Genomic DNA, 12,567 nt, shown 5'->3' on the forward strand with positions numbered 1-12,567 from the left:
CGCTAATTGGTGGACAAGATACATAAACTCACGGAGAAAAAGAAGACTAACTCTCCCTGGGAAGATGAGAAAATAACTATAATATCGCAGCAAAATCCTATTAGGGTTGCAACTGATGAAAATTGTACCAGTGATGAGGTCTATCATGCCTCGTGTTCCCAGGTCAGTTAATCCCGGTGATGGAGCTCTGGGGAAGACTTTAGACGTAATTTAGCGCCCATCTGGCAGGTTAAGATGCAACACGAACCATGGACAAGATGAAGAATTCCTGCCCCTACTTCTTCACTCGAGTCTGTGCAAGAAAGTCCCTTGCAGAAGCTTTATTTTGCTTAATGAGGTTGAGAAAGACTTTGTTTTTTCTATCTCAAGTTAATTCATAAGGATTTTCAGTCTTATGTCATTTAAGGCTCTGGGGGCCTGGTGGTTAACGCTCTCGCTTCACACGGTGAGGGCCTGGGTTCGATTCCCAGCCAGAGTAGAAACATTGGACGTGTTTCTTTCCACCTGTTGTCTATGTTCCCCATCAGTAAAATGGGTACCTGGGTGTTAGTCGACTGGTGTGGGTCGCATCCTGGGACACTGACCTAAGGAGGCCTGGTCACAGACCGGGCCGCGGGGGCGTTGACCCCCGGAACTCTCTCCAGGTAAGGACGCATGAAAGAATTTTTTTCAACCTCCATCAAAGCCATTTAAGCTAATCCAGCAAGACTTTTCGAGTAAACTTCTGATTTCATAAATGTCCAAAGCAGATGGGAACGTTTTGTAAGACGAAGAATGAGGGGAGACATGATCGAAGTGTATAAGTGGAAACATGACTCATGTTAACGGCTTTGAGGGGACTTGAGCTAGAGTTCGTCACGGCCACGCTGGCTGGAGATTCGTCTGTCGAAACTTGCACTTGTGGTCACAGTTGTGGCCTAAGCTAACCTTCCTATGGTGTATAAATTTATCTAATTGGATGAATCTTATTTAAGCCACCTGGTCAAGTGGCTAACGCATCGGTCTGGAGTTTTGCGACTCTCTGACCGCGGGTTCTATCCCCGCCCGTGGTATGGTTTGTAGAAGTGCAAGATTGGTATTAGCAAAGGGGATATAAATAAGGTTTTGAGGATATCTTTCCGAGAGAGAACCCGCAGTAATGGAGTCAAATTAGACAAGTTTAGATTTCGAAAGGATATAGGAAAGTACTAAAAAAAAAAAAAAAAACCATACCACGGGTGGGGTTTGAACCCGCGGTCAGAGTGTCTCAAAACTCCAGACCGTCGCGTTAGCCACTAGAGTTTTGAGACTGACCGCGGGTTCAAACCCTACCCGTGGTTTGGTTTGTTTGCAGTCGTGTCATTGCGATTTCGTGAGTCAAGTTAGGAAAGTACCAGTTTGGTAATAGGGTAGTTGATGAGTGGAACGGTCTGCATAGTAGGGTTATTGAAGCTGAAACCTTAGGTAGTTTCAAATTTAGGTTGTATAAATACCTGAGTGTGAGTATTGGATATGAGCGGGACTTGCACGTGAGTAAATAGTTTTTATTTTATTATTATCACACTGGCCGATTCCCACCAAGGCAGGGTGGCCCGAAAAAGAAAAACTTTCACCATCATTCACTCCATCACTGTCTTGCCAGAAGGGTGATTTACACTACAGTTTTTAAACTGCAACAGTAACACCCCTCCTTCACTGTACTCACTGTACTTCCCATCTCCAGGACTCAAGTCCTGGAGATGGTAAGTACAGTGATGGGAATTATCAAAGCTTATTGTCTGGGTAGCATTTATTCTGTTAGTGGGTTGGATTTGTGAAGGAACACTGCAATAGGCCTGTTGGCCCTGCCTAGCATGGGCCAAAAGACCTATTGCAGTGTTCGTTCTTTTATATGCTCATACGGTTAGAGTATCCTCTCTATATGGTGAGTTAACTCTAAATTGTCCCAGTCACAACACTGACTTACACAGGTGGTTCATGGCGCACTTTTCCATATAAAAAATAATGGTAAGAGCGAATATAATATACACTACCTACAAGGTGGTAACCATGACAGGTGTACATCTATTTGGTATCTTCACTCAGTCTTTTTTCTGAATAAAGATACCTAACTGTTGCACGTATCTTTCTTTTCAAAATGGTAACGTATTAAAATGGAAACATAAACACATATGCAGTTTAATGTCAATAAAAACAGACTGGTTATAAATGACCATAATTTTTAAAGGGGTGGACCGGTAAGCCAGCGGAAGGCCTCGGTCAGATGACCAAAAGCTCCAAAGGCGGGTCATCATCTGACTAAGACCCGCGTCAGGAAACATTTGTCCTGTTTCCTGACGAACCTTACCTAACCTAACCTAATGTCAATAAAGGATCACATTAAACTGCATATGTGTTCGTTTCCGTTGTGTCGGTATTTTATACCATTTATTTTCAACGTATTATAACGCAGACTTTTTGCATATTATAGCTATGTTAATTAAGTTTTTATGCAACTTCAGTTATTTAATGAATTCAGCCTCTGCTTCAGGGGCGGATCTACTACGAAACTAACGAAGCTTAAGCTTCAGGGCTCCTAATTCCGGAGGAGCCCTTGAAGCCACCTTAGCTTAAAATTTTTTGGGTCTACTGTATGAGAAGGGGTTGGGAAGGGGCCCCCATAACAGTTCAAGCTTCAGGGGCCCAAAAATGTAGTACCACCATTGGTTTAGAAAGACACGTAAGCAAACACTATAACATATTCATTAGAAAACGTTTCGGTCCTGGGACCTTGATCACTTCTAAGTGATCAAGGTCCCAGGACCGAAGCGTTTTCTAATAAATATGTTATAGTGTTTGCTTACGTGTCTTTCTAAACCAACTTGTCGGTATTTATTACCAAGGTTTATACGAGTTCCACCATTGCACTGTATATAAATCTCTAGTGGCCCTCTAACACATCTAATCGTTACACCATTTCAAGTATTGGCCTCTACCTCCAGTGTGACTTTCTCTATACCATCAGTGATTCCACCACTGAGTGTTTTAATGTCTACTGGTATTTGAAATCAGTGGACTGTAAAAGAGTCAGTCATTTGATAGAGCCATAACTCTTAGTCCATCCACTAACAGTCTACCAGAGAGATTTTATATTAAGATAGTCACCACTCTCAGGCCATGTACCTGAGAGCTTCTGTGTAAAGATAATTTAGTTATTATATATGGAAAGTTGCCTGTTTATGCCTTCTCAGGTATTACCGTCATTAATTTCCCAGTCTCCTGAAGTCTTGCAAGCTTTAGAATCTCTGAAGCTTCTGAACTCTTCAAACTTCAAAACTCTCCCAAACTTCAGAATTCGGCTAGGATCAGAGCAGTTACCAGCTAGAGAACTCCTTTCAAGCTAGAGAACTCCTTTCAAGCTAGAGAACTCCTTTCAAGCTAGAGAACTCCTTTCAAGCTAGAGAACTCCTTTCAAGCTAGAGAATTCCTTTCAAGCTTGAGAACTCTTTTCAAGCTAGAGAACTTCTTTCAAGCTAGAGAACTCTTTTCAAGCTAGAGAACTCCTTTCAAGCTAGAGAACTCCTTTCAAGCTAGAGAACTCCTTTCAAGCTAGAGAACTCCTTTCAAGCTAGAGAACTCTTTCAAGCTAGAGAACTCTTTCAAGCTAGAGAACTCCTTTCAAGCTAGAGAACTCCTTTCAAGCTAGAGAACTCCTTTCAAGCTAGAGAACTCCTTTCAAGCTAGAGAACTCCTTTCAAGCTAGAGAACTCCTTTCAAGCTAGAGAACTCCTTTCAAGCTAGAGAACTCCTTTCAAGCTAGAGAACTCTTTCAAGCTTCAGAATTCAACCAGAGCTCTTCTAAGTTACAGAACTCTCCCGCACTAAAGAACTCATCTAAGCTTCAAAACTTTTTCAAAGTTCGTCTGAATTTCAGAACAGTTAAAAGATTAATTTTTCATGCTTCTGAACATCAATTTTAATTACTCATTGAAGCTTCAAGACTTTCTGAAACTTCTGATCTTTACCACTCGAGCTTGAGAGCTCTTTCAAGCTTCAGAACTCTCCCAAGCTTGAGTACTCCCACAAAGTTCAAAACAATTTAAAGCCTTAAAACTTTCTTAGACTTCAGAACATATATAAGCTTCAAAACTGTCACGAGAGCTTTAAAATTCTCAGTTTAAAGCTTTTTCAAGCTTTCGGATTTTTCTATTTTTGATAACTCTTTGATCTTCTACTCTTTCTAGTTTCAGAGCAGTTCTAAGCTTCACAGCTTTTCTAAGCTTTACAACATTCCTTAACTTCAAAATTATTCTAAGCTTCAGAAATTTAAGCATTGCAACTCTCCTAACTCCAAAATCATCTAAATCGTCAAAGATTTGCTAAGATTTAGAGCAATCTTCTAAGGTTCAATTATTTAGAACTTTCTGAATATTTTTAGAGCTCTCTCAGGCTTCAGGCATACTTGTATCTGAAATTTCAAGCTTCAGACGTCTTTTAAGCTTCAGAAATCTTAAGTATTGCAACTTTCTCAAGCTTTACAAATATTTCTCATACTGAGAACACTTTCAGGTTTCAGAGCTCTCTTGAGCATAACCAATCTATTAAGCTTCAAAGCTCTATCAGACTTTAACTCCTTCAAGCTTCAAATATTATCTAGGCTGGAGAAGTTATTTGAGCTTCTGAGCTTTCCCATGCTTCAGAATTTTACTAACATCAGAAAGCCTCTAAGCTTCAAAAATGTCTCAAGCTTCAGAGCTCTTTTAGCTTGAAAATTCTCCCAAGCTTCATAAATCAAGCATCATAGTTCTCTAAGATTTAAGAACTCTGCCAAGCTTTAGAACTCTTAAGCTTCAAAATTCTTCCAAGCTTCATAAGTCATAGTTCCCTAAGATTTAAGAACTCTGCCAAGCTTTAGAACTCTTAAGCTTCAAAATCCTTCCAAGCTTCATAAGTCATAGTTCCCTAAGATTTAAGAACTCTGCCAAGCTTTAGAACTCTTAAGCTTCAAAATCCTTCCAAGCTTCATAAAGTCATAGTTCCCTAAGATTTAAGAACTCTGCCAAGCTTTAGAACTCTTAAGCTTCAAAATCCTTCCAAGCTTCATAAGTCATAGTTCCCTAAGATTTAAAAGCTCTCTAATGTTTCGGATTTCTCCCAAGCTTCAGAATTTCTAAAACTTCAGTAATCTTTGAAGCCTTAGAACTGTTGTTTCAGAAATCTCTAAAGCTTCAGCTCTCTTCCAATCTCGAGAACATAATCAAGAACATAATCAAGAACATAATCAAGAACATAATCAAGAACATAATCAAGAACATAATGAAGAACATAATGAAGAACATAATGAAGAACATAATGAAGAACATAATGAAGAACATAATGAAGAACATAATGAAGAACATAATCAAGAACATAATCAAGAACATAATCAAGAACATAATCAAGAAAATAATCAAGAACATAATCAAGGACATAATAAACAACATAATCAACAACATAATCAACAACATAATCAACAACATAATCAACAACATAATCAAGAACATAATCAAGAACATAATCAAGGACATAATCAAGAACATAATCAAGAACATAATCAAGAACATAATCAAGAACATAATCAAGGACATAATCAAGAACAAAATCAAGAACATAATCAAGAACATAATCAAGAACATAATCAAGAACATAATCAAGAACATAATCAAGAACATAATCAAGAACATAATCAAGAACATAATCAAGGACATAATCAAGAACATAATCAAGAACATAATCAAGAACATAATCAAGAACATAATCAAGAACATAATCAAGAACATAATCAAGAACATAATCAAGAACATAATCAAGAACATAATCAAGAACATAATCAAGAACATAATCAAGAACATAATCAAGAACATAATCAAGAACATAATCAAGAACATAATCAAGAACATAATCAAGAACATAATCAAGAATATAATCAAGAACATAATCAAGAATATAATCAAGAACATAATCAAGAATATAATCAAGAACATAATCAAGAATATAATCAAGAACATAATCAAGAACATAATCAAGAACATAATCAAGAACATAATCAAGAACATAATCAAGAACATAATCAAGAACATAATCAAGAACATAATCAAGAACATAATCAAGAACATAATCAATAACATAATCAAGAACATAATCAAGAACATAATCAAGAACATAATCAAGAACATAATCAAGAACATAATCAAGAACATAATCAAGAACATAATCAAGAACATAATCAAGAACATAATCAAGAACATAATCAATAACATAATCAAGAACATAATCAAGAACATAATCAAGAACATAATCAAGAACATAATCAAGAACATAATCAAGAACATAATCAATAACATAATCAAGAACATAATCAAGAACATAATCAAGAACATAATCAAGAACATAATCAATAACATAATCAAGAACATAATCTAGAACATAATCAAGAACATAATCAAGAACATAATCAAGAACATAATCAAGAACATAATCAAGAACATAATCAAGAACATAATCAAGAATATAATCAAGAATATAATCAGGCAGTTTCAGTAAAAAAAAAAAAAGGCTACGTAAATCTTATTTTTCATAGTGTAAATTCCACCTATTTTTTTATTAAGTCATTATTATTCGTGGTACTATTTATTAATTTATGTTTATATTGAAGTTTGTGGTGGATGAACCATGTAAAACTTCATGGTGTGGATGAACCATGTAAAACTTCATGGTGTGGATGAACCATGTAAAACTTCATGGTGTAGTCTTGTAGTCTTGTAGTCTTGTAGTTTTGTAGTCTTGTAGTCTTGTAGTCTTGTAGTCTTGTAGTCTTGTAGTCTTGTAGTCTTGTAGTCTTGTAGTCTTGTACTCTTGTAGTCTTGTAGTCTTGTAGCCTTGTAGTCTTGTAGTCTTGTAGTCTTGTAGTTTTGTAGTCTTGTAGTCTTATAGTCTTGTAGTCTTGTAGTCTTGTAGTCTTGTAGTTTTGTAGTCTTGTAGTCTTGTAGTCTTGTAGTCTTGTAGTCTTGTAGTCTTGAAGTCTTGTAGTCTTGTAGTTTTGTAGTCTTGTAGTCTTGTAGTCTTGTAGTCTTGTAGTTTTGTAGTCTTGTAGTCTTGTAGTCTTGTAGTCTTGTAGTCTTGTAGTTTTGTAGTCTTGTAGTCTTGTAGTCTTGTAGTCTTGTAGTCTTGTAGTTTTGTAGTCTTGTAGTCTTGTAGTTTTGTAGTCTTGTAGTCTTGTAGTCTTGTAGTCTTGTAGTTTTGTAGTCTTGTAGTCTTATAGTCTTGTAGTCTTGTAGTCTTGTAGTGTTGTAGTTTTGTAGTCTTGTAGTCTTGTAGTCTTGTAGTCTTGTAGTCTTGTAGTTTTGTAGTTTTGTAGTCTTGTAGCCTTGTAGTTTTGTAGTTTTGTAGTCTTGTAGTCTTGTAGTCTTGTAGTCTTGTAGTTTTGTAGTCTTGTAGTCTTATAGTCTCTTAGTCTTGTAGTCTTGTAGTCTTGTAGTTTTGTAGTCTTGTAGTCTTGTAGTCTTGTAGTCTTGTAGTTTTGTAGTTTTGTAGTCTTGTAGTCTTGTAGTTTTGTAGTTTTGTAGTCTTGTAGTCTTGTAGTCTTGTAGTCTTGTAGTCTTGTAGTTTTGTAGTTTTGTAGTCTTGTAGTCTTGTAGTTTTGTAGTTTTGTAGTCTTGTAGTCTTGTAGTCTTGTAGTTTTGTAGTTTTGTAGTCTTGTAGTCTTATAGTCTTGTAGTCTTGTAGTCTTGTAGTCTTGTAGTCTTATAGTCTTGTAGTCTTGTAGTTTTGTAGTTTTGTAGTCTTGTAGTCTTGTAGTTTTGTAGTTTTGTAGTCTTGTAGTCTTGTAGTCTTGTAGTCTTGTAGTCTTGTAGTCTTGTAGTTTTGTAGTCTTGTAGTCTTGTAGTTTTGTAGTCTTGTAGTCTTGTAGTCTTGTAGTCTTGTAGTCTTGTAGTCTTGTAGTCTTGTAGTCTTATAGTTTTGTAGTCTTGTAGTCTTGTAGTCTTGTAGTCTTGTAGTCTTGTAGTCTTGTAGACTTGTAGTCTTGTAGACTTGTAGTCTTGTAGACTTGTAGTCTTATAGTCTTGTAGTCTTGTAGTCTTATAGTCTTGTAGTCTTGTAGTTTTGTAGTCTTGTAGTCTTGTAGTTTTGTAGTCTTGTAGTCTTGTAGTCTTGTAGTCTTGTAGTCTTGTAGTCTTGTAGTCTTGTAGTCTTGTAGTCTTATAGTCTTGTAGTCTTGTAGTCTTATAGTCTTGTAATGTTGTAGTCTTGTAGTCTTGTAGTCTTGTAGTCTTATAGTCTTGTAGTCTTATAGTCTTGTAGTCTTGTAGTCTTGTAGTCTTGTAGTCTTGTAGTCTTGTAGTCTTATAGTCTTGTAGTCTTGTAGTCTTGTAGTCTTGTAGTCTTGTAGTCTTGTAGTCTTATAGTCTTGTAGTCTTGTAGTCTTGTAGTCTTGTAGTCTTGTAGTCTTATAGTCTTGTAGTCTTGTAGTCTTATAGTCTTGTAGTCTTATAGTCTTGTAGTCTTGTAGTCTTGTAGTCTTGTAGTCTTGTAGTCTTGTAGTCTTGTAGTCTTGTAGTCTTGTAGTCTCAATACGAGATCCTGAGCCACAGTAATATTTTTTGTATCTTCCACTTCTTTTGTTTTTACACAGCTAAATAAGGATGATTGTTTACGTACAATTTAGGTAATAAACTCCATTGACATTAAAATAATGGTGATAGGTTTCCCTATTAACTCTTATTAGTTATTTTCAATCCCCTCAAGGAAGGTTCCTTGATGCTGGTGAGGGGCTCTTGATCTAGGGAATTGGATTTGTTCTCCAGTTCCCTGAATTGAGTCTGAATACCTTCCGTCCCCCCCCCCACATACGCTGTATACTCCTACGGGTTTATACAGCGGTTATTGGGTTTATACAGTGGTTATTGGGTATCCAGGAAGCCCTCAGGGCTTCACCACGTCTGCAACCCTCACCCCTCATGCTTCAGAAATCTCACAAGCATCAGATTTCTCCCATGATTCAAAACTCTCTCAACTTCCTAACTCTTCTGAGCTAAAGAGCTCTTTCAAGCTTCTGAAATCTCTCCTTTAAGTCACCTCTGAGCATTTTTGAGTATTCTCAGAATTTTTAACATACGCCGAGAGACCTCAACGTCTCTCAAAATATTCGATTTACTTAAGTAAGTTTTTCAGGCTTTACCAAAGTTGCTAATGAATTGTCTCATTTTTCTATTATCGTCCATAACTGATTCGTTCTCGAAAACAATTAAGAGAAGGAATATAATGGGTTTTAATTTAGGGGGTCACTAATGGGCTGACTGGACTGAGATTGCCAGAATTACACGACGGAGGATAGAACACCCATTACACCTTCAGTTGATGGACCAATATTTACTTAAGCTTGTAAATAATTCCGAAATTATCTGAAGAATACAAATTATTGTAAGTCAGAAAAAATATATACCAGAAATTAGTCTGTAAAGAATTTTCAAAGTTATGTTTATCTCAAATACAAAAATCATTTTAATTAATCTATTTCATTATTTACCTGAACCAAAATTTTGTTGTCGTGGAACAAGTTTTTATTGAAAAGTTTTACACTGTGCTAAACATTGTTCCAATAAAGCAGTCATGTTATTACGATTCTAAGTCATAATGGAGGCTTTGAGGGGACTAGAACTAGAGCCATGCTGGTGTGAGGGGCCCATGCTAACCTCCCTATGGTGTATAGAAATATTCCTAGTAAGATGCATCATATTAAGCCGGTCTAGTCCGCTGGTCGACACTATGGCCTATGGGTTTTAGGGTAGTTTATCATAGGTTCGAGTGAAAATAAATGGTATAAAATACTGACACAATGGAAACATAAACACATATGCAGTTTAATGTGATCGTTTATTGACAACGTTTCACCCACACAGTGGGCTTTTTCAAGTCACACACAGATCTACCTTCCACCCCAGGTAGATCTGTGTGTGACTTGAAAAAGCCAGCTGTGTGGGTGAAACGTTGTCAATAAAGGATCACATTAAACTGCATATGTGTTTATGTTTCCATAGGTTCGAGTACAGGACCTTGTGGCCTCGTCTCTCTACTTGTACACAAAAATCAATTTCAATCACACTGATTATCAATTAATGGAACTGGTCTTTGTCTCTATACTTGTAGACAATAATCAATTTCAACCCCACCATGAGCGTCATTAAAGTTAATTAGTTTTAATCTTCTTAAGTGACTCCCGTTAATTTCTTCCTTAATCATTGTGGTAACCAATTAAGGAGCAAAAGCGATTACAATCACTTAAAAAAACGATCGCTTAATGCAGCACATCAGAATGGATATAAAACTAATTAAAGGCTAAGAACACTCACTTAATATCCTCCCAAATATCGTCTCCGAAGTTGCGTACCACCAGCTGCTCGATGGCGTAGTTCACGAACCCGTACTGCAAGAGACATATTCGTTTAGAGAAACACAATATTCTGTGGTCATGTACACTGTTTGATGACGTAGTTCACGAACCCGTACTGCAAGAGACATATTCGTTTAGAGAAACACAATATTCTGTGGTCATGTACACTGTTTGATGACGTAGTTCACGAACCCGTACTGCAAGAGACGTATTCTTTTAGAACAACACAGTATTCTGTGGTCATGTACACTGTTGTTTAGGTAAGACACATATGCGACAGTTAGGTATCATTATTTCGAAACTTTTCGCCTACACAGTAGGCTTCTTCAGTCGAGCACAGCAAAGTTGATAGAAGCAGAAGAGACTTGATGACGATGTAATCAGTCCATCACCCTTAAAGTTTTGAGGTGGTCAGTCCCTCAGTCTGGAGAAGAGTATTGTTCCATTGTCTGGAATAATATGGAGTTGAAGTGATAGGATGGAGCCTTATATAGCGCCATGAGGTGAGACGTAGGTCACTAGTAGAGTAAGAATGTAGACATTGAGAGGTCAGGTCCCTCTCAAATCCAGCCATTCTCACTAGTAGAGGTTGTTGAAGTGGTTCCAAATCTATACCAATGATACCTAATGATACCTAACTGTCGCATATGTGTCTTACCTAAACAACCTGTCGGTATTTTATACCATTTTATCGTCATGTACACTGTTTGATGACGTAGTTCAAGAACCCGTACTGCAAGAGACATATTCTTTTAGAGAAACACAATATTATTTAACTTCCATATAGACAGAACATTAGACAGGAAGTAGAAAATAGTTTTCGTAAAAGGGGTAACTGGGGACGGGAGGGAAGAGAATGCTCTTGATTCGTGGATTCAGAGCTGCCCTCCTCTTTCTAGGATCAAATCTCCTTGCTTCTCTACACGAAAATTACTGCATGCCTTACGAGTATAACATATTATTAATGAAATAATTATGAGAATGAGTAACAGTAATTGAGAATGAGTAACAATAAGAATGATTAACAATAATAAGAATGGGTAACAATAATTGAGAATGAGTAACAATAAGAATGAGTAACAATAATAAGAATGGGTAACAATAATTGAGAATGAGTAACAATAAGAATGAGTAACAATAATAAGAATGGGTAACAATAAAAAGAATGGGTAACAATAATTGAGAATGAGTAACAATAAGAATGAGTAACAATAATAAGAATGGGTAACAATAATAAGAATGGGTAACAATAATTGAGAATGAGTAACAATAAGAATGAGTAACAATAATAAGAATGGGTAACAATAATAAGAATGGGTAACAATAATTGAGAATGAGTAACAATAAGAATGAGTAACAATAATAAGAATGGGTAACAATAAAAAGAATGGGTAACAATAATTGAGAATGAGTAACAATAAGAATGAGTAACAATAATAAGAATGGGTAACAATAATAAGAATGGGTAACAATAATTGAGAATGAGTAACAATAAGAATGAGTAACAATAATAAGAATGGGTAACAATAATAAGAATGGGTAACAATAATTGAGAATGAGTAACAATAAGAATGAGTAACAATAATAAGAATGGGTAACAATAATAAGAATGGGTAACAATAATTGAGAATGAGTAACAATAAGAATGAGTAACAATAATAAGAATGGGTAACAATAATAAGAATGGGTAACAATAATTGAGAATGAGTAACAATAAGAATGAGTAACAATAATAAGAATGGGTAACAATAATAAGAATGAGTAACAATAAGAATGAGTAACAATAATAAGAATGGGTAACAATAATTGAGAATGAGTAACAATAAGAATGAGTAACAATAATAAGAATGGGTAACAATAATAAGAATGGGTAACAATAATAAGAATGGGTAACAATAATATTAATATTATATTGTACATTTCCCATTTTATAATTGGTGTTCATTAAATTATTTTACGCTAATTATTATTTATTATTATTATTCCCGAAGGGGAACCTTTAAGTAGTTGAATGGACTTCTCTACTTTTCTCTTTTCTTTCTCCAACTTTCGTTTTCACATGTCTCATAACTCGAGAATGTCTCATCCAATCGGCTTCAAATTTTAAACAAGGGCCGTTGATGTTATATTGTTTTAAATTTGTCTTTCAGCTTTTTTTCTTACTGTATTTTTTTCTGGCT

General features: G+C 35.8%; 1 protein-coding gene across 1 annotated transcript in view; it reads right to left on the reverse strand.

The window, feature by feature from the left end:
* Positions 1-12,567, reverse strand: part of LOC128704493 (guanylate cyclase soluble subunit beta-1) — a 121,151-nt gene that overhangs the window by 53,971 nt on the left and 54,613 nt on the right. Inside the window, exon 2 of the mRNA XM_053799618.2 lies at positions 10,347-10,420. Coding sequence (XP_053655593.2) covers positions 10,347-10,420 — 74 coding nt within the window. The remainder of the gene's footprint in view (positions 1-10,346; positions 10,421-12,567) is intronic.

Source organism: Cherax quadricarinatus, unplaced genomic scaffold (genome assembly GCF_038502225.1).
Source record: "Cherax quadricarinatus isolate ZL_2023a unplaced genomic scaffold, ASM3850222v1 Contig6, whole genome shotgun sequence".
NCBI classification, from domain to species: domain Eukaryota; kingdom Metazoa; phylum Arthropoda; class Malacostraca; order Decapoda; family Parastacidae; genus Cherax; species Cherax quadricarinatus.